This window comes from Camelus ferus, chromosome 2 (assembly GCF_009834535.1).
Source record: "Camelus ferus isolate YT-003-E chromosome 2, BCGSAC_Cfer_1.0, whole genome shotgun sequence".
Taxonomy (NCBI): domain Eukaryota; kingdom Metazoa; phylum Chordata; class Mammalia; order Artiodactyla; family Camelidae; genus Camelus; species Camelus ferus.
In genome coordinates, this window is record NC_045697.1 from 49524833 (window position 1) to 49545372 (window position 20540).

General features: G+C 34.0%; 1 protein-coding gene across 2 annotated transcripts in view; it reads right to left on the minus strand.

Moving 5' to 3' along the window:
- The window catches only part of USO1 (USO1 vesicle transport factor), a 70222-nt gene that overhangs the window by 15209 nt on the left and 34473 nt on the right, over positions 1–20540 (minus strand). Inside the window, exons 9-18 of one of the 2 annotated variants that reach the window (XM_032457857.1) lie at positions 17504–17682; positions 11343–11483; positions 9399–9487; positions 8850–9004; positions 8206–8417; positions 6795–6815; positions 1251–1361; positions 804–922; positions 472–653; positions 89–210 (exon numbers count right to left, since the gene is read on the minus strand). In XM_032457857.1, the coding sequence (XP_032313748.1) occupies positions 89–210; positions 472–653; positions 804–922; positions 1251–1361; positions 6795–6815; positions 8206–8417; positions 8850–9004; positions 9399–9487; positions 11343–11483; positions 17504–17682 (1331 nt within the window). The remainder of the gene's footprint in view (positions 1–88; positions 211–471; positions 654–803; positions 923–1250; positions 1362–6794; positions 6816–8205; positions 8418–8849; positions 9005–9398; positions 9488–11342; positions 11484–17503; positions 17683–20540) is intronic. The other variant, XM_032457861.1, reaches the window with a different exon arrangement.

The following is a 20540-nucleotide window of genomic DNA, read 5'->3' on the forward strand; positions in this document are numbered from 1 at the left end:
GAAATACCAGAAGAAATTCTTCCCTAAAGTAGAAAAGTATCTATACTTTTAGTATGACAGAGACTGAATATGACTTATCAGTACGTACTTGCTCTTGAATCATATTTTTGTAGTGAGTCACAATACTGTCAAACTGTTCTAATGTTTTCTTCACCTCTTCTTCTTTTTTATCTTCTTCACTGGACTTATAAATAGCCTTAGTTATCACACCTGTAAAAGAAGGCTCATTTAAGATACTATATTATTATTAAGACTTAATCAGTAAAAACATATGGCCTAACTGCATGACAGATAAGAAATCATCTTTCCAATCTTACTGAATGCCAGAAGTCCTTAAATGGGCTACAGAACAAGAGTTAGGAAAAAACACTTTTAGGCTTACTGTATAGTCTGCATTTGCCCAGAATATACATATATAATATAATCATTGGTACTTTTTAATGAATATCAAGATAAACTTTGATGTCTTACCTTCAAGTTCTTTTACTAGCTTCGTAAACTCATGATCAAATATCATGTATTCTGGACTAGGGAAGTTTGGCTGAGGTTTCTGAGATGCTCTGGAATACAACTCATGTTTGCTAATAAATCCTAGTTTCTCTATGAAATTCTCTTTGCCAATCCTCTTCTCTATTAGTTGTTTTAGTTTATCTCTACAGAGATAAGCATATTGAGATGCTTTAAAAAAAGTCATAACAAAACATAAAAGCTTGGTCTACATTATACTTTGGCAGAAAAAATTTATCATTATCTCTTGATGACATTAGCAAGTCATTTTACCCTGGCATTTCCCCCTTACTTACTTCATATAGCTCTCAAGTGAGTTATCATTGAAGTAAATTGAAATGCCCAACAGAAGAGCACATAAGCCTTGGACCAACTGTTCTTCTTCTCCAAGATTTTCTGCAATTTGCCCTGTAAGCTGAAATCTTTGTTAAGAAAACTAATGGTTCATAGTATCTATAGTACTTTGTTTTACAATTTGAATTTGACATGTATTTCATGTAAGAGTTTCTAATAGAAAGTCTATACATAATCTAAGAAAGCAAAAAAATGGTATACACACACACACACAAACACAAATAGAGCTTAAGTAAGCATCATTATCACCTTAACAGTTTAAAAAGTTGCAACATAGATAAAGAGAATTCAAGTATTTGGGGGCATGGAGCTACCTCTAATTGAGAGGGAGAAATAGTAAAGACAAAAGAGAAATACTTGCATGTATCTTATTAAAACATAAAGGATACAAATGGTACATTGGCTGAATTGTGGAGAAAATGCGTTACTGCAATGGGGCAGTTGCTTAGCCAGGTACAAAGTAACATTAGTAATCCAACTCTTGTCTGTATTTTGCTTCCCTGTAATAAAAAAGTTGGCAGCAATCTCATTTCATTTTTTCAAATTTAAAGTTGCCCTAAGATCCCTTCCCATCAGCATAAAAAGATGTTTAATACCCTATAAAAGGTGTGTCAGGAATTTGGATTTTAAAAATTGAACAAGAGAATGTGTTCTTGTGTCCTCTACTGGCTGCACTTGCCAAAATAGCAGAAATTAGACTAGATCCATGTTCATAAGCATATACTGGGTTATCTAAAATACTATTAGTGGAAAAACCTGATCTGCTAAGGAAGAAGTGTATGATGTGGATGCTTAAAAAAATTTATCAATCCTAAAACACTTTACAATAACACAAATTTGCTAGCAAATTTATGATGTTTCAATCAGAATTTTAAAAACAAGTTTCTGATAAAGGGACAAATTCTACCTCCTTCAAAAAACATCAAGAAAAATACACAGAAATAATCTCCTGAATTATTTAGTCAAATTACATTAGAGAATGTATTTATCTAACAAGAAAATAAACCATGTTACAAACTGACCTGTAACATGCCAGATAATGAGAAATCATAAACATAATGAAGGAGAAAAAGATTTAAATTAGCTAAGTGCCTCAAACCACTAAACATATTGCTGCCAAGTATACTTAAACAGTATCGAAAACCAGCATATTCATCAAAATTACAGGTCCCTGAATTTTAATACTACACATTTATATCTCTTATGTGAGATATTCTCTTAGCTCACAATATTGTCACTGTCCATATATTATATGACCTATATTTTTGTTTAAGAAAAACAATACTTGCTTGAAATAAAGTAATAGGAATTAGCATAGTAATGCATCACTTTAGGAGTAATTTCATAAAATATACAAAATACAATTATTCAAAAATCTAGACAAGGAATGGATTTAAGGTAACCATTATTGTATTCTGAAATACTTGTGACACAGCCAGATTGTTCTAATTTCATGAACCTTGCTTGATGTCAATCTTGCCCTTTCTATAATCTTTTTTCAAGTACATTTAATATTTAACTAAACAAATTCAAATTAGGCCTCTTCAAATGATTTACCAAGCAAGCATTAATTAGCATGGATTTAGTTTTTACACGAGGCATTATTTTTACTTCTTCTTTGTCTTTATGTCATTACATATGTCTATAACATATCTTCATGTTACCCAAATAAATTGAAAAATTAAAAAAATCTAGTTATTCTCAACTGACTGCATGACATAAAGAACTTACAATTAATTACTCAATTTATAAATGTAAATGTTTTGTTGATTTCTCCTGGTTATATATAAAAAGTTGACTATTGGAATATCATTGGCAAGTACCAAATATACCAACATTGTATATACAAGGACATCCTATCAAATCACTGGTTGATGTCTGAGTAAACAAAAATGGAATTAGATTCAGTTTTGAAAAGTATGTCCTTTGGGGTCAAACTGAAGGTTAAGAAGGGCAAAGTCAAACAAAACTAGTTAGAACCAGTTAGGTGATAGAATGGAATACCCTGTTTACTATAGCAATAAAAAAAGATACAGTACTCAGGAACAAGTTTAATCAAAATGGTACAAGGAAAATTTAAAAACACTTCTAAAGAGCACAAAAGTTCACACAAATCAACAGAAAGACACATGTTCCTAGAAAAACTCAAGATCATGAAGATATTAATTCCACACTAATTTGTAAAATTAATGTGATTCACATAAAAATACCGATAGGTTTTTTTTTTTCCTGGAACTAAACCACCTGGTTCTCAAGTTCATATGGAAAAATAAACAAGCAAGAACAGCTAGGGAAACTGTAAAAAAAAAAAAAAAAAAAGTAAGAGAGCAATGAAGTGATACCATCTCATGAATAGACAGAAATCAAGGGATAGAACAGAAAGTCCAGAAATGATCCAGATACAAATGGAAATTTAGTATATGAAAAAGATAGCATATAATCATTAGTGGGTTAGAGATAGACTTTAAAAATGTTCAGACAACTAGATAGTTTAAAAGATCAGAGGACATCACACAACTTAGAGGAAAAATGGAACAAAAATTTAAATGCAAAAAAATGAAACCAGAAGTATGAGATGAAAATATTGGCAAATTCCTTAAAATCCTGAACTAGGGAAGGCCTAAGTATGACTTAAAATTGTAGAAGCAATAAAAGTAAAGTCTAATACAAAAACAAAAACAAAAACAAGAAAAAAAAAGAAAAAGAAAAACCCAAAACAAAACACCAAGATCAAATTAGGAAAAATAAATTTTTGAGTTATCAAAGACAAGGGTTAAGTTCCTCAATATGAATTTCTATAAACAAGAAATGATTAACAACCCAACAGAAAAATGGGCAGAAGATATCATATAAGAAAGGAGAGCTCAGGGAAAAATTTCCAATGATGTAAGAACATATAGAAAGTCATTTAGCCTTTCAGGAAGAAAAATGTAAATTAAAACTCACTGAGATAACACTTTTCATCTATCAACAGATTGGCAAAAATACAAGTCTGACAACAGGCTGCTGTTGAGGCTGTGGGGAAACAGAAACCCAGTGGACTGTAATCCTTTTGCATTTCCCTTTGCAACTTTAAGTGCAAAATGGTATTAAGTGAAAAACAAAAACAAAAACAAAAACCAACCAAAGTGCAGAACAGAGAATATACATTAAAAATACTTCAAGATGTAGAAGAAACAAATAATTGGGGGACTAGGGCAGGGCAGGGCCAAGACTTCTATCATTTTGATTTCTAAACCACATACTACTCATTTCAAATTTAAAAGACTGAAGTTTTAATTCTAAGAGTGGCAGTATGGTGTCAGTGAAAATGACATTTGCTTGGGAATCTTCTGTCTTAACCTTGTACAAGTTCAATATGCTATGTGGGTCCCAATTTCTAGGAAACAGAGGTTGTTGGATTAAATGACTTCAAAGAGGTTAAGAGGACAGGCTCTGAAGCCAGGACACCAGGTTTATATATGGTTCTAAAACTCAATAGCCATGAAACCTCAGGTAACTTCTCTTCCTCAACCTTAACTAGGGACAATAGTTAGCACCTATCTCAAGGATTCAATGGGTTAAGACATGCAAAGAACTTAAAGAACAGAGCATGATACATAGTGAGTGCTCTACAAAGGTTATAAACTATCATCATCCTTTCTAGCTCTGCATGGTTCTGTGACTCTCTACCTACTAGCATATTAAAGGCAGAACTAATGCCCTAAATTTAAAATAGATGGCAGAAGTTTGAACTGGAAAAAGAAAAAATATATATATATATAATTGCAATGGTAATATTTTTTTTAAACCTCAGTGAAATGCAGGCTGCCCTTGTTTTGTTGTGTTCACAGAAATCCATACATACTGGAAACACACAAAGTGGAGACTCTGTAATAATGCTCTTTTAAGCATTATTATTCTAATGTTTATAAAGCCATGATTTATAATTTAGAAAAAATGGGAAATAATTAAATGTCCAAAAATAGGAAGATGGTTAATCGATTTATGGTATATCTATTTGGTGAAATATTATGCAACCTTATAAAGTGAAATTGATTTAGTGTTTAAAAACAAGGAAAATACTTTAAAGAAAAAATGCACAATACAAAATGGTATCTAATGTGTGATCATTGCTATGTAAATAAACAGTACATAAGAAAAAAAAAGACTGAAATTTTATCAGTAGTTATCTTTGGGTAGTAGAATGAGGGACAATATTCTCTTTCTACTTTCTATTTTTTGAAATTTTCCAAAATGAAAAGAAAAATAAACTATTAAAGAGTGCAAAAATATTGTAGTATTTGTCCAGTGTACTATCATAAAATGTTGAGAATAAAATAAATCCAAACAAAATCCTGATCAAGCTGTTCTATCCCTCCAAAAAATAAAATCAGAAATTGGGCAATAAAAACTATCAAAATATTTTATTTCAATGCTGTCTGATTTTCTGATGAATTCCTTACAAGATAAACACCTAGAACAGCTAAAAGAAAGCCACACTTCACTTTCTGACTAAAACTATTTATATATTTCTTTGTATTTTTTTTTTTACAGGTTTAAGTTAAGAAAGAGCACCTATCTCCTCCTAACCCTCTAGAGCTTGTGAACCACTGACGAGATTTGGAAAAACAAATGAACACCGAAATTTAATTTCAGAGCATTCTGGGGGTTTAATTACTAGAAACCACAGACTTTGTAGGATGGAAGGAACCACAAACCAAATAACTGAAACTGAATCATCTTATCTTTAATGTAAGTTATTATGTTGCCCTATTATATTTTCTAAATAAAAATCTCTCTTATTCCTACTTTGTGGATTTCAAGTTTAGTATTTTTACATTGCTCATTTAAAAAATATGAAAAGCTAACATTTTAAACTTCTGGTGTTTAAGTTGTAAAATGAGGTTCTAGAGTATTATGATCAGATTAATTTTCTAGTGGTGGTCTCTGGGGACAGAGAATTAATAGGAAAGGAGCATAGTGGAACATTTTGGGATTATGAATACCATGTTCTCTATCTTGTTTTGGGTGGTGGTTACAGAGATATATTCAATCACCAAAAATCATCAGATTGAACACTCAAGTTCTGTGCTTATTACTATACATAAATTATACCCACCCAAATTTCCCTTTTAAATGCCTGACATGTATACTTCTATAATACCTAATATCAAAATTCTACAGGCTAAAGCTGCCAAATACGTCTGTGTATGAGTAATTAACATGTATTAAATCATGATCATACACAGATACAATCCCTAATGGGACCTCAGTCATACTTCCCACATTGCATGACTGACACAGGCCCAAATATGGATATTAAGGTACATGCTGTTTTTGCCAAATACTCCACAAAACAAATCAAAACCAAACACAAATCACACTCTATCCCCACATGCATGAAAAACTAATCCCCAGTGGTAGTGTAGCATATGGGTTATATCCAGAATAACCCAGAATATTTAATTTAAACTCTTTCAAATTAGAAAATTATAATTACAATTATACATTTTCAATAATCTAATATAAAAGACATCACATTCTTGCATATAGTGATTAACTAAAGACAAAATTCTTAATCCTAAATTTTAGTACCTTTGAAATGGTTTCACTGGAAACAAATAAGCAAGCTTGGGTGAAAAAACAAACACACACACAAAAAGATCAAAGAACCAAAACCACAGAATTTCAGAAAGTGCGAGCACCCCCAGAAGCAGCACAAGTACAGCTTCAGATTCTCACTCCCACAGTCCTTAGTCACACCACTAGGAAACCCCGCAGAGAAAAACTGGAGAGTCACTTACGATAGGTATTAACCTGCTGACACGTAGGAGTGTGAGTAGAATACAACTTCAACAAGCAGTTAAAAAAAACCAATCAGCAAAACCCAAGACAAAGAAAAAGCCTTGCTGTAGGAGGAAAATGCCTAAGCTCAAACAAGTGATACATACCCGTCGGTCGATCTTATCACCCTGCAAATTATACATTAAAAATTATTCATAAATGTTACTGCTTTAGAAAAAAATATTTAAGTCCAGAAAAATCCCTCAAATACAATCTCTCTAGAAACCCAAGCCAATAATTTTGAGACAGGATAGTTCTAGTCTTTTGCTATACAACAATGTACATACATTTTAGAGGAGAAAGGATAATTTTATAGCACTGTGATTACTTAGAGTGGGAATATATCACTATTTTGAGGACTTCTCATTATGCATCAATTGTAATTGCAATGTTACAGCAAAGTGTGTGGTGATGGTGGTCGGACACTTAATTACTGTTTGGCTTAAGAAAAGTTGTTTTCAACACACAGCAACATGAGAAAGACAAGTATTAAATAAGAAAGGATACGAATATTTTGGGGTAGTTTTAAAAAATCACTCAGAGACAAATGATAAATGTAAAATAGGCTTTTAATCAAAGTAAATTAACCCTAAGCAACAAAGGAAGTGTTCAACTCCCTTCTCACTACAGTTAACTTTTAAGCCTTCATTTATAACTTCCTATGGACGGCACGGATGTTTCTTTAAAAGTTCACAATAAAATGGTTCAATGAGTGTGGCAAAATAAAAATTAAGAAGGACTCCGCATATTATTACAGGGAAGGGACAGGATAGTATCAGTGGATAGAGCAATTTTACACTTAGGTAAGTCTGAAAATGACTGAATGTTGATGACTTCATAGTTTTGCTAAAGTATGAACTTAGACTGTTTAACAGCAAGGCTGGCAAATGAGGGCAAATCATCTAATGACAGTAAGGGATATTCCTAAATGCCTTTGCATCCACATTTCAATGAAGTTTCACTGTTTTCATTAGGATTCTAAAGGAATGCAAACATTTTTACTTATGTTTATCTACATCTTACTAGGTAAATTATATGCCCTGGGGTTTGGAGGATCTGAGAGCTAACAAACATCAAGAGCATACTGTGTAACTATACAAGCAATGGACTGGCATTCTGTTTTTGTTTTCTGAAAGGAAGATCAATTGCTCTGGGAAGAGAAAGAGGAGGTACACAGCTATGAACCAGTCTATTCTATTCCCTCTCATAAACTGACCTGAATTCAGCTACTGAGCAGAGGGAGAAAACGACATGCAAAATAAGTGTGGGTGATATAAAAAGAAACCAAATCCAAAAAAACCACCTTTCTGCCCAGAACATGTGTTTTCTTCATGATGCAGATGGACCTTACTCACTATTTCGCAAAACCATTCTTATAAGGGTATTTATTGCTTTCTCTCCCCAAAACTGTTTCTGGTGACAGTGAGCTAATGAGCAGTCCTTGCCTCTTTTTTCACCTGCATCTACAACAGACATCCTTAAATTTTTGTATCATTGACATCAAAAAGGCTACTTTACCTGTGAAAGGATGTTGGTGCACTGTTGCAATAAAGAAACTGGAGGGTTGCCGATACTTGTGGCAAGTTGAACCCTGAGCAACTGTTCTTTCTGGGTAGCATTTTCTTGCAAAGCGTGGGCAAGGGCCACAGCAGCACACCAGTTTGAAAGTGAATCAGTAGAAAATAAACCTCCGCATAACAACTGACCAGCTGAGACTGAATTACCTGTTGCTACAAAGATGGCAGACAAATGATAATAATGTAAAAATTAATTCTGTTGTTTCCTACTCACACAAAAATTGTATGAAATACTCTTTAAAAATGTGTTAATTAGTAGTATTAAATAACACTTTCAAAAGTCTGTTTTTCAAAACAAACTGAAAGATGACAAAAAAGTACCTTGGAAAAAAAGTAGCACAATAAAAAAATATAAGGACACTTAAAGAATTGAATTGATGGTGGTAATAGTCCAGAAAATTATTACCTTAACTAAAAACATTTCTAAAGCAAATTCAAGGAAACACCATATTTAAAATATTCTACTACATTCTAATATTCTATATTTAAATTAATCTACTACACATTTATGGTATACTGTGCTATTAAAAGCTTAAAAGACGATTACTTACTTTTTAAAACAGAAATTAGAATTAAATTATTTACCATCAATGGTGGAAGGTAGAAGCGTTGCCACAATTTCCCCTTGTCCTTTCTGGTTTTTATATAAGAAACACTGGAAACAATAGAGAACAGCACAGCGCAATACGAATGGCTGCCTTTCATTAACCATGGACATGAGAAGCACTACAATGGCTGGTCTGTTGCATGTAAAAAGAACAAAGAGAAACACTGCAATCCAGGTATACAAATCAAGAATTAGTCATTTTGTTGACTTTTGGTCATGGCCATAACAACAGCAAGTAAACTATTTTCATTTCCATGTCACAGAAAAGAAAACTGCAGCTGCGAGAAATGAAGTGATTTGTTTGCGTAAGGCACACAGCTAGCAAGTGATACCTCAGCCCAAATACGTCAGTTCCAAAAGACTGCAAATTCTTAAAATACCAACATATTTATCTTGTCAGATATTTTCTACTTTCAAAACACACGACTGAACTCCTTAAAAGAATAAGATGTGTATATGAGATATACTAAAAACCCCAAATAAGTTTTTACTTCCTCTGTGGTGTCTCAGTATTTCCCTTTTCCTACCTCGGTGGGTTTGAAGGTGCATTTACAGATGCAAAGTAGTCTTGGTTTACTTGGCAGCCTCGAATAACTTCTGATACAGTATTAATGGTCTGTAATGGGAGGGGGTGGGGTAGAAAATTTAGAGAAAGTCAGTCAAAGGAAAAAAAACCTGTTTTCAAAAGAAGAAAATGTTATATTCTTCTGCTTTTTCCTTTAAAATGCCCAAACTTAGACATCATATAAAATCAGTGACAGTATTATACCCTTGTAACATTTTCTTGAGGTAACATTTCAAAACATTAAGCATAGGCCTCCAAACATGAAGTGTAAAAAGAACACTTGACCATATGCATTTAAAATCTCAAAAACCCAAAATTAATATCCTCTAAGAGACAGAATCTATTTTTACAAAAGAAGAAAAAGATGCTTAAAAATAAAATCAGAGAACAAATTTAAAATGTAATAAATTAAAAATTCAATTTAAGGATGAAGTTGGAAAAAATCTCTAAAAAAAAAAAATAATAAAAAGACAAACTGGGTCCAGAAACTCCAATAATCTAATAATAGACTTGCAAAAACGGAACAGAAAAGAAGAAATTGTCAAGGAACACATAAAACATCCTTAGAACTGAAGCACATATGTCTCTGGCTTGACAGGGCCCAGTGAGTGCCAGAAATTATTAGGGGTGTGGGTGGGGTCTGTAGTACAGCCTATCATCAGGAAATTTCAGAAAATTAGAAACAAAGAAAGGATCCCAAAAGATTCTAGAGAAAAAGCAGGTTACATAAAACGGATTAAGATTCAAAATGGCTTCAGATTTCTTAACATTAACACTGGAATAATGTTCTGAAAGTTGAGCATTAATGATTTCCAATTCTGAATTCCATATCTAACTAAACATTAGTTAATTCTGAAGGTGAAGGAATGACATGAAAGAACTAAAAACAAATTATCTTGCCATTTACCCCTTTTCAGGAAGGCTACGTAAAATAAAATCTGAACCCAAGGGTGGGAGAAAAAGACAGAGAATCCAGATAACCAAGGAGAGAGAGGTAAAAGGATCCTAGGAGGATGGCAAAGGAAAGTTCAGGGTAAGAGCTGTGTGGCAGAAGTACAGAATAACCAGCCAATATTGGAGCAGGAGGATGAGGGCTTCCAGAAGAAGGTCTGGGAGGGGGAACAATGTGTTAAGCATGAGATAGTATGAATACGCATAGATACACAGAAAATCAGTAAAATGAAAAAAGAATACTTCTATAACTCAGGAAAGAAAAAGTGATATAAAAAAAGATTTAAGGCTCTGTTTGGCTTAGCAGGAAACAGTATTTATATAGTCATAAAACTATAAACCCTGATTATTGATTTAAATGTAAATTACTGGGTTGACAGGAGGAAGTAAAGTGGGAGGGTTATACGGGGGAGGGGAAATGGGACTTAAGGTAGGGAGGAGGGAGTCTGAAGACAGCCATTCTCATAACAAAACTTTTATTAACTGTGCTTTTAATGTGCATGTGTTAATTTGAGAAAAAAAATTTAAAGAAACCTTTTGTTTCTTCAAACTAACTTCTTTTTCTTAATAGGTAGGAAACAGAAAATGCCATACATCAAGGAAAAAGAATTTATTATTCTACAAATAATTAACACTCAAGTCTTACTTGATCAAGTCATCCTGTTCTCAAAATTAAAAATGTAAATTATACTGCACACGCCTGTTGAATACAATAAAATTAGTAAGAAACCTTCTAAGCTTTAACATTATTTATCTACTATTAAACTTGAGGAACCAATACACCTTTTGGAATTGATACTGTCATCATTATGCTAATTATACTTTAGTAGGATCAGTAAGGAATTTAACATACAAGAATGGTTAAGTTACTGTTTTTCCTTCAGCTGATATCTAATTCTTCCTAGGCCTCCTGATTTCACCTTCACAGAGTAGCCTCTGCCTTCATTTGGTTTACCTCAGTCAGGATATCAGCAGGAACGCCAGTGGCCATGAGGATAGTGCAGAGCTGCTGTAGTAAGCCACACTGGAACATAGCTTTCTGGCAGCTACTGGTAGCACCAGGAGGGTTGTTGGGAGATACCAGTACACGAACAAGCTGCGAGAGAAACAGAACACAAAATCTGTCTTTTAAAGATCTGGAAAGTCTCAAGACAAACTTGATCTATATGGGCAGAAGATCTATGTGGAGGATTCCCTCATCATTCAGCCAGATCTAGGAGCTGTTTCCTTCATTCTCTCCTGGCCATAGTTCTGTTCCTGTACATACCACATTATGCTATTTGCTTATCTCCTTCAGGATTGTGAACTCCCACAGTAGAAACTTCCTCAGTTATTTTTGTACCCCAAAAACCAAGCAGGGTACTTGTAACACAGTCCATAATCAACAAATGAATGAATGAATGAATGAATGAAGTAACAGGGTGGTAGATTTCTTATGGAAGTAAGGATGAACGACCTAATCACAGAGCAGGACTGAAAACAGAATGGCCTGAGGTGTGATAAAACTTCCCCTAAACTGGAAATATTTAAAGAGAGGCTAAAAAGAACTGGAGACATGGTAGGCAAGAGGTTGGCCTTGTTGACAGTTGTTGAATGCTAATTCAATCTCTAAGATGCTATGAGAAGTTTGACCCTAAACATAAAATTTCAGAGATGTGAAAAATGTCATTCCAAACAAGTGTTCAGCAGAGTTACATCTTCAGAATAATTTTACATACACATTATCTTACATTTTAAAACTAGTTTATATGTATATGCATGTACAAAACCTTGTATATCAAGATCAAATGGTCTATTTATTACACATTAGCACATTAATGAAAAGTGCTATATAAATGTTACCCATTATTTTATAGTAACTATGCAGGGGTAATCAACACTATAAGAGAAGACTAAAGAGGAGATACAAGAGAGACTGAAACAATTTTATTACTGTAGCTGGTGCATATTATAGATAATGACTTCACCAAGTAGGGGACTTTTTTTGTTGGAGAGAAAAAACATAAAAAATAAAATTCAGGCAAGAAAAGTGCTATTTTTATTGTTGGTGAATAAAAAGGTGACCAGTAATAACCACAATTTGTGAAAAATTCAATTAGTAGTTAAATCAGTGAATTATGAAGGATTAGAATAGTTAATGTTTCCACATCTGGCTTAACAGACATTCTCAAAGAGACCTGACTAATAACTGGTATCACAGGAGAGAGGCTTTAGGACTACACATTAGTTCCTGTTCTTGGATCTTCCTAGTTAGACTTCTGTGGCTTTTGGGGTTTTTTTTGTTTGTTTTTAAAATTTATTACCCTCCTATTCCTACTTTTTAAAAAATACAGGCATACTTCAGAGATAATGAGGGTTCTCTTCCAGACCACAATTAAGCAAGTATCGCAATAAAGCAAGTTCACATGAACCTTCTGGTTTTCCAGTGTAAATAAAAGTTATGTTTACACTATGCTGTAGTCTATTATGTGTGTCTAAAAAACAATGGATATACCTTAGTTAAAAAATATTGCTAAAAAAAGGCTGACCATCATCTGAGCTTTCAGTGAGTCACAATCTTTTCAATGGTGGAGTCTTCGCTGATAGCTGCTGACCAATGAGGGTGGGGGTTGCTGAAGGTTGACATGGCTGTGGCAACTTCTTAAAATAAAACAATAATAAAATTTACTGCATTAGTTTTCTTTTTTTTTTTTTCATGATTTCTCTGTAGCATGCTATGCTGCTTGATAGCATTTTCCCACAGCAGAACTTCTTTCAAAATTGGTATCAATCCTCTCAAATTCTGGCAGTGCTTTATCAACTAAGTTTTTGCAATATCCTTTGTTGCCATTTCAACAGTCTTCACAGCATCTTCACCAGGAGTTGATTCCATGTGAAGAAAGCACTTTCTCTGATCATCCATAAGAAGCAACTCCTAATTCATTAAAGTTTTACCATAAGATTGTAGCAATTCTGTCACATCTCTAGGCTCCATTTCAAACTCTCTTGCTATTTTCACCACATCTGCAGTTACTTCTGCCACTGAAATCTTGAACCCCTCAAAGTCATCCATGAGGGTTGGAATTAACTTCTTTCAAACTCCTGTTAATTTTTATATTTTGACCTCTTTCCATGAGTCACAAATGTTCTTCATGGCATCTAGAACGGTGAATCTTTTCCAGAAGGTTTCCAGTTGCCCAGGTCCATCAGAGGAATCACTATCTATAGCAGCTATAGTCTTATGAAATGTATTTCTTATATAAGAAGATCTGAAAGTCAAAATGACTCCTTGATCCATGGGCTGCACAATGGAGGTTATATTAGCAGTCATGAAAATAATGTTAATCTCTATGTACATTTCCATCAGAGCTCTTGGGTGACCAGGTACACTGTCAGTGAGTAGTAATATTTTGAAAAGAATCTTTTTTTCTGAGCAGTAGGTCTCAACAGTGGACTTAAAATTTTCAGTAAACCATGTTGACAAGATGTGCTGTCATCTAAGCTTTGTTGTTCCATTTGTAGAGTACTGGCAGGGAAGATTTAGTATGTATTTCTTAAGAGCTATAGGATTTCTGGAACGGTAAATGAGCACTGGCTTTAAATTAAAGTTGCCAGCTGCTTTAGCCCTAACAAGAGAGTCAGCCTGTCCTTTAAAGCTCTGAAGCCAGGTGTTGACTTCTCTCTGACTTCTCTCTAGCTACAAAAGTCCTAGATGGAGCCTTATTCCAATAAAAGGCTGTTTCATCTACACTGAAAATCTGTTGTTTAGTGTTGCCACCTTCATTAATGATCTTAGCTAGATCTTCTGGAGAACTTGCTGCAGTTTCTACATCAGCACTCGCTGCTTCACCTTGTATTTTTACGTTATGAAGATGGCTTTTTTCCTTAAACCTGATGAACCAACCTCTGCTAGCTTCAAACTTTCTATCTGCAGCTTCCTCACCTCTCTCAACCTTCACAGAATTGAAGAGAGTTAGAGCCTTGCTCTGGATTAGGCTTTGACTTACGGGAATGTTGTAGTTTGTCTGATCATCTATCCAGACTACAAAAACTTTCTCCGTATCAGCCATAAGGCTGTTTCACATTCGTGTGTTCACTGGAGCGGCACTTACATAATTTCCTTCAAGAACTTTTCCTCTGCATTCACAACTTGGCTAACTGGTGCAAGAGGCCTAGCTTTTGGCTTTCAACATGCATTCATCACTAGGCTTAATCATTTCTAGCTTTTGATTTAAAGTGAGAGACATGTGACTCTTCCTTTCACTTCAACACTTAAGAGGCCACTGGTTAACTGGCCTAATTTCAATACTGTCCTGTCTCAGGGAACAGGAAGGCCTGAGGAGCGGGAGATGGGGGAATGGTCAGTTAGTGAAGCGGTTAGAACACACACATTTATCAATTATGTGGCCATTGTTCGTGGTGCTTCAAAATAATTACAATAGTTACATCAAAGATCATTGATCATAGAACACCATAACAAATATAATAATGAAAAGGTCTGAAATACTGCAAGAATTACCAAAATGTGACAGAGACCCAAGTGAAGTGAGCAAATATTGTTGGAAAATGGTGCTGATAGAATTGCTCAGCAGAAGGTTGCCATAAATCTTCAATCTGTAAAAAATGCAATTATCTGTGAAGCACAATAAAATGAGGTATGCCTGTATTTAATGCAAATACCAAGCTATGTGTCACTTCTCCCACAAATATTTCTATATGCCTAACTAATACTTTAAAAAACATAACCACCATGCCATTATTATATCTAACAAAATCAACAGTAATTCCTTAACATCATCTAATAGCAGTTGGATATCTGCTTTGATGATGTAAATAAAGAAAAAGGAATTAACAAATTTCAAGATAAAAGTAGGATGGATAGTTGAAGAAAGAGGTAAAGGCATTTATTATAATGGATAAGACTTATATGGATAAGAAAATAAGTGAAGATCTAATAGCAACACTCAAATATGGAATAGACCTTTATTTTTCCAGAGGGCAAAATGAGGGGAAGTTTGTATATGTTATATCAAGGTACATTCTGACTCATTATATGGATTAAATTTTTAATAATTAGAACTACCAATGAAAAGGATTCTCTCATAAGGTAATGGGCTTTCTAAGAGTCATTGGTCCTATCTGACAAAAAATGGCACAGAAGGATTCCTATAGGTAGAACTAGTCATAAAACTATATTTCAGGAAAAAATTTAAATGTTTTACAACTAAAAATTTTTTCAAGAAGATGCTTTCCTCAAATTTACTCTGCAAACTTTGAATGGACGATCCTCAAGCAGATCAATTCAATTTTCAGTGGCAGAGAATTCCATCATTATTATATTTGTGATGATGAATAATTCCAACTAAGACGTATCTACTTAAATAGGATTGTTTATCGTCATTTTTGATGTATTTTCATTTTGTGCATAATAGACAACTTGAAATACAAGCAACCCTAAATAAAGCTATCGAGAAAGAGCACCCTAATAGGTTGAAAAGCAAAGATAACCTGTGGCCGGTGAAGCCATGAATACATCAACCACTCAATCTTTGAGGTGGAGAATATATCAAAGTGAATTAAACTCAGTTTCTTCATTTTGAAGTTTATGTGCTTCAAGATTAGAATCTAGTCTATTCAGTTTCTAAAAGTAAAGAATACTTAAAGAACTAACTTAATACATAACCAGAATACTGTATTTTTCTGTTTATATGCAACGCTCTATCCAATTTTTTTTTTTTTTTGGTAAAATAGTACTTTACCTTTTAACAAGCAACACTTTCTTCAAAAATAATTCTTTACATAGTATCCTAAGTTATAAAACATGAGTAAGCTCCTTAAGTAGTTTAAATTTTCACCCTGGCAGAAAATATGTATGTATTTTGTATATGATCAGATCCCTTTATTCTCTCTAATCACATTTTGAAAATTACTTTTCTATAAGAATTTCTTTTATTAAGAAAGTGGTGTTGAGCAAAGATATCCAGCTTACCACTTGGGACACTATTTTAAAACATAAAAAACTAACAGCCCTGAAATGTGTAAAACTGACATGTGAAAATAGAAACAGTGAAGTTGGGAGTATAAACAGAAAGATTCTCCCTATGTTCTCCTATGAAAAATTTTCCTAACAGTTTTTAGGCATATTCTAATTAGGGTAACTATATGATTTATTATCTAAACTGGGACACTTTTGAAGTGAAACAGGACACCATTAGTAATTACTGGCCTGGCAAACTGGGGCATACAGTCACCCTAACTATCAATCAACCCTATGCAGGCAACTCCCAGAGCATGCAGCAATATGCAGATTTTAATTACCAGTCTGATTAACCATCCTGCTTTGAGGAACACAACTTCAAAGACGCAGGTACAATTCAGGGACATTCAGAGACCCACAAGAATCACTAGAGAGTAAGTTAGGAGGCTAGTATAAACTTAAGGGTTTGGAGAAGGGGAATTCAATAAAGGAATAAATAAAATACTACAAAACCTTCATAATTTTCTCTGATACAAAAATAATTTGGGAACCTATTGTCTTTACTTTTATTATCTATCACCATCAAACTTTCACCATAAAGCTTAAATAAAACTACACATGATTTGTCAATTTAACTTGTATTGGACTTAAAAACTCAAGACTATTAATCTTTGGGGGCACGGACATTATCATTCATTTCCAAGCATGTAGTGCCTGGCTCTCAGTAAATGTTTACTGAATGAATTTATTTGTTGAACTTAATAGTCTGAATATTAAAATTTATGGTATAGGATCCTTAATTGAAGAAGGTAGACTTTAGAAATTCCAATCAACAACCTAACCTATTAGTTTCTAGCGTAAAACCCATCAGGAAATTCTATGTTTGGATCTGCTTTGAAATAATTCAACAAAGCAAGAGAGGGGAATAAAAGATGAACAAAATTGCCAGATGTCAATAATTACTGAAGCTGAGTGATGTGTATGTGGGGGGATCTCTATCTCTGAGTGTAACTGCAAATCTCCGTATCAAAAGCTTTTTTTTTTTAAGTCCATATGAAACCAACCGAAGATAATGGATTTATCAAACATAAGCCATTTTCTTTTCTTTGAAATCATCACTGTCAAAATTCTTATCACATTTCCATTTAAGGACAATATACCTGTAGCATTAGGTGCAGATTAGTCACTTTCTGTGCAGACCAGCCAGAATTTTCATCTCCAACTTCAAACCAAGGTTTCATACGTTGAATATATGAGCCTTCTTTAAAAAAATTTTGATTGGAATTGTTGTTTTTTAACAAGTTTTGGAGCAAAATCAGACAATCTTCTACTACTATACCTGGGGAAAGAATGTAAAATGGAAAAGTTAAGGCTGACAAGACCTGAAGGAAAATTCAATCCCCAAGCATTTAAAAAAGATAAATCTCCATGCTGAGCATCTCTTCAGTATGTAAGGCAGACAGCCTGCTCTTTCTCAGGTCTCCCAATGACCTCTTGACTTCTATTTTCAACTATCCACTTATTTTAGTAACTCACATTTTCCCCTTCAAATCCAGCTCACATGTCATTTCTTCAGGAATGATTAGCAAGACCCAATGACTAGGTTAGGATCACCAGTTACATGCTCTCACAGTAGCCTGCTCCTTTCACGATTATGTAGTATCTTGTCCACTAGATTATAATTTGTGAAGACAGGAATGGGTGAATGTCCTACTTACCTCTGCATCCTCAGCAGAGATAGAGACAAGAGATCAGGTGTTCACATGGTAGGTCACTACTCAATATTTGTTGAATGACTCAATCATATCTTATTTAATCTCTAAGAAGCACTTGATACTGCTGTTGCTATGTCTCTTCCTTGAAACTTCCTCTTCTCTTGTTTTTTTTTTAAGAACACTAACTACTCCCTCCTTTCCTTATAGATGTTGGGCCACTCTTCAGGCTTCCTATTGTTCAGAGTTCCTATTCTCCACTCTTTCATGCTTTTCCTTCTTCTCTGTGTACAACATACCACTCTCCAGGGTTGCTTAATACTACAGCTTCTATTATTATCACAGCTAAAGGTCTTCAACATGATCTCCACTTTATCTGGTTTACCAGCTGCTAGTTTAACCAATGAGCTCCACTTCCTTGTGAAACATATGACTCATGCTGGATGCTCACAGTTGGTAGGTTCCTCTGCGTGGTACACCCACCCCTTTGCATCTACTAGTTGAGCTGTGTTCTTATAAGAATCAATTGCTTTTTAAAAATTAATACTTTTTCAGACTAGCTTTAGGTTTACAGAAAAACCTAGCAAAAAATAAAGGGAATTCTGATATACTCTCTCCCTCCCAGGTTTCACTATTACTATATTTAGCATCAATGTGGTACATTTGTAGACTGACAAATGAATACTGATACATTATTAAGTCCATGTTGACATTAGGGTTCATTCTTTGTCTTGTACAGTTTTATACGTTTCACTGTGTGTATAATTTCATGTATCATACAGAATAGTTTTATTGTTCTAAAGATCTTGTGTTTCACCTATTTATTCCTCTTTCTTCCCATCTCCAAATCCTTGGCAACCCTTGATCTTTTTATTGTCTATAAGGTTTTGCCTTTTCCAGATATCGTAGAGTTGGAACCACAGAGTATGTAGTCTCTCCAGACTGACGTATTTCACTTAGCAATATGCATTTAAAGTTCCTTCATGACTTTTTGTGGCTTGATAACTTTTCATCATTGAATGATATTCTACTGTCTGGATGTACTACAGTTTATCCATTCACCTACTGGAGGACACCTTGGTTGCTTCCAAGTTTTGGCAATTATGAATAAAGCTGCTATAAACATTCGTGTGCAGGATTTTGTGTGGATATAACTTTTCCACTCATTTGGGTAAATATCAAGGAGTGTGATTGTTGGGCTGTATGTTAAGAGTATGTTTAGCTTGATAAGAAACTGCTGAACTGTCTTTCAAACTGGTTGTATCATTTAGCATTCCCACTAGCAATGCATGACAGTTCCTGTAGCTCCACATTCTAGCTTGCTTTTGGTGTTGTCAGTGTTCTGGATTTTTTACCTAATAGGTGTGTAGTGGTATCTCATTATTCTAATTTGCATTTTTCTAATGATATATGATGCTACCTTTTCATACTGCTATTTGCCATCTGTATATCTTCTTTGGTGATATGTCTGTTCAGATCTTTTGCCTATTTTTAAATTGGGTTTTTTATTTACTTATACTTTAAGAGTTTTTTGTATATTTTGGCTACAAGCCCTTTTTCAGATGTGTTTTGTAAATATTTTCTTCCAGTCTGTAATTTATCTTTTTATTCTCTGAAGTATCTTTTGCAGAGAAAATTTCTGTTTAGTGATGTCCCACATACCAATTTTCTCTTTCATGGGTCATGCTTTTTGTATTGTACCTAAGAGTAAATGACTATTGTTCAGAAATTTGTACTAGTTATTAATTAACTATTATGTAAACTACCAAAATGTAAGTATGACAACAGAGCTATTTTTATGAGAACTACCTTTACATCTGGCAAAACTCAATGAAATCAAATCATTATGAACAGCTATTGTTACGCATGGATAATACAAGTCTAAAAAATACGGGAAGTAACTGCGAAACCCCAGAAAGATCCTGCACTCCATTTCAAGGAAACCAAAATGCAAATCCTGTGATATATTATAGGTGTGATGTATTCAAGAAAGATGATGAAAAGACTCCAATCAGCAGACCCATATTCAAAAGATCTGGCCTTAAACCAAAAGATTAGCAAATAAATGTACATTAAAAAATGTGTAACGTTTAACTTAAAATGTTTAAGTTGTACATATTAAACATTTTTTAAGAATTTGATTTAATTGATTTCTCCAGATTAGAGGCTTCCTTATCTCATATTCCTGAACCATGTGGATTCCACCCTCATAAGCAGAAACCACTCTATCTATCTGTCTTTTATGCAGGACCATAAATCTCCATTATGTAAGATCTGCCATTAGGACCATCTGAAGGCGCTGGAGAAAACAGAATGTCAAAGCCCTCACTGTAACTAGCAGGCCTTCCTTCCAGTGTGCAAAGTGAATTCTAGAGCCTTGAGGGCCACTATCAATGAAAAGAAGCCAATGGAACTTGTTTCAGCAACCACGAAGGATCCAGAATTCACTCTGCAACCTTTAACCACTCTCACCTTGCCTTAGAAT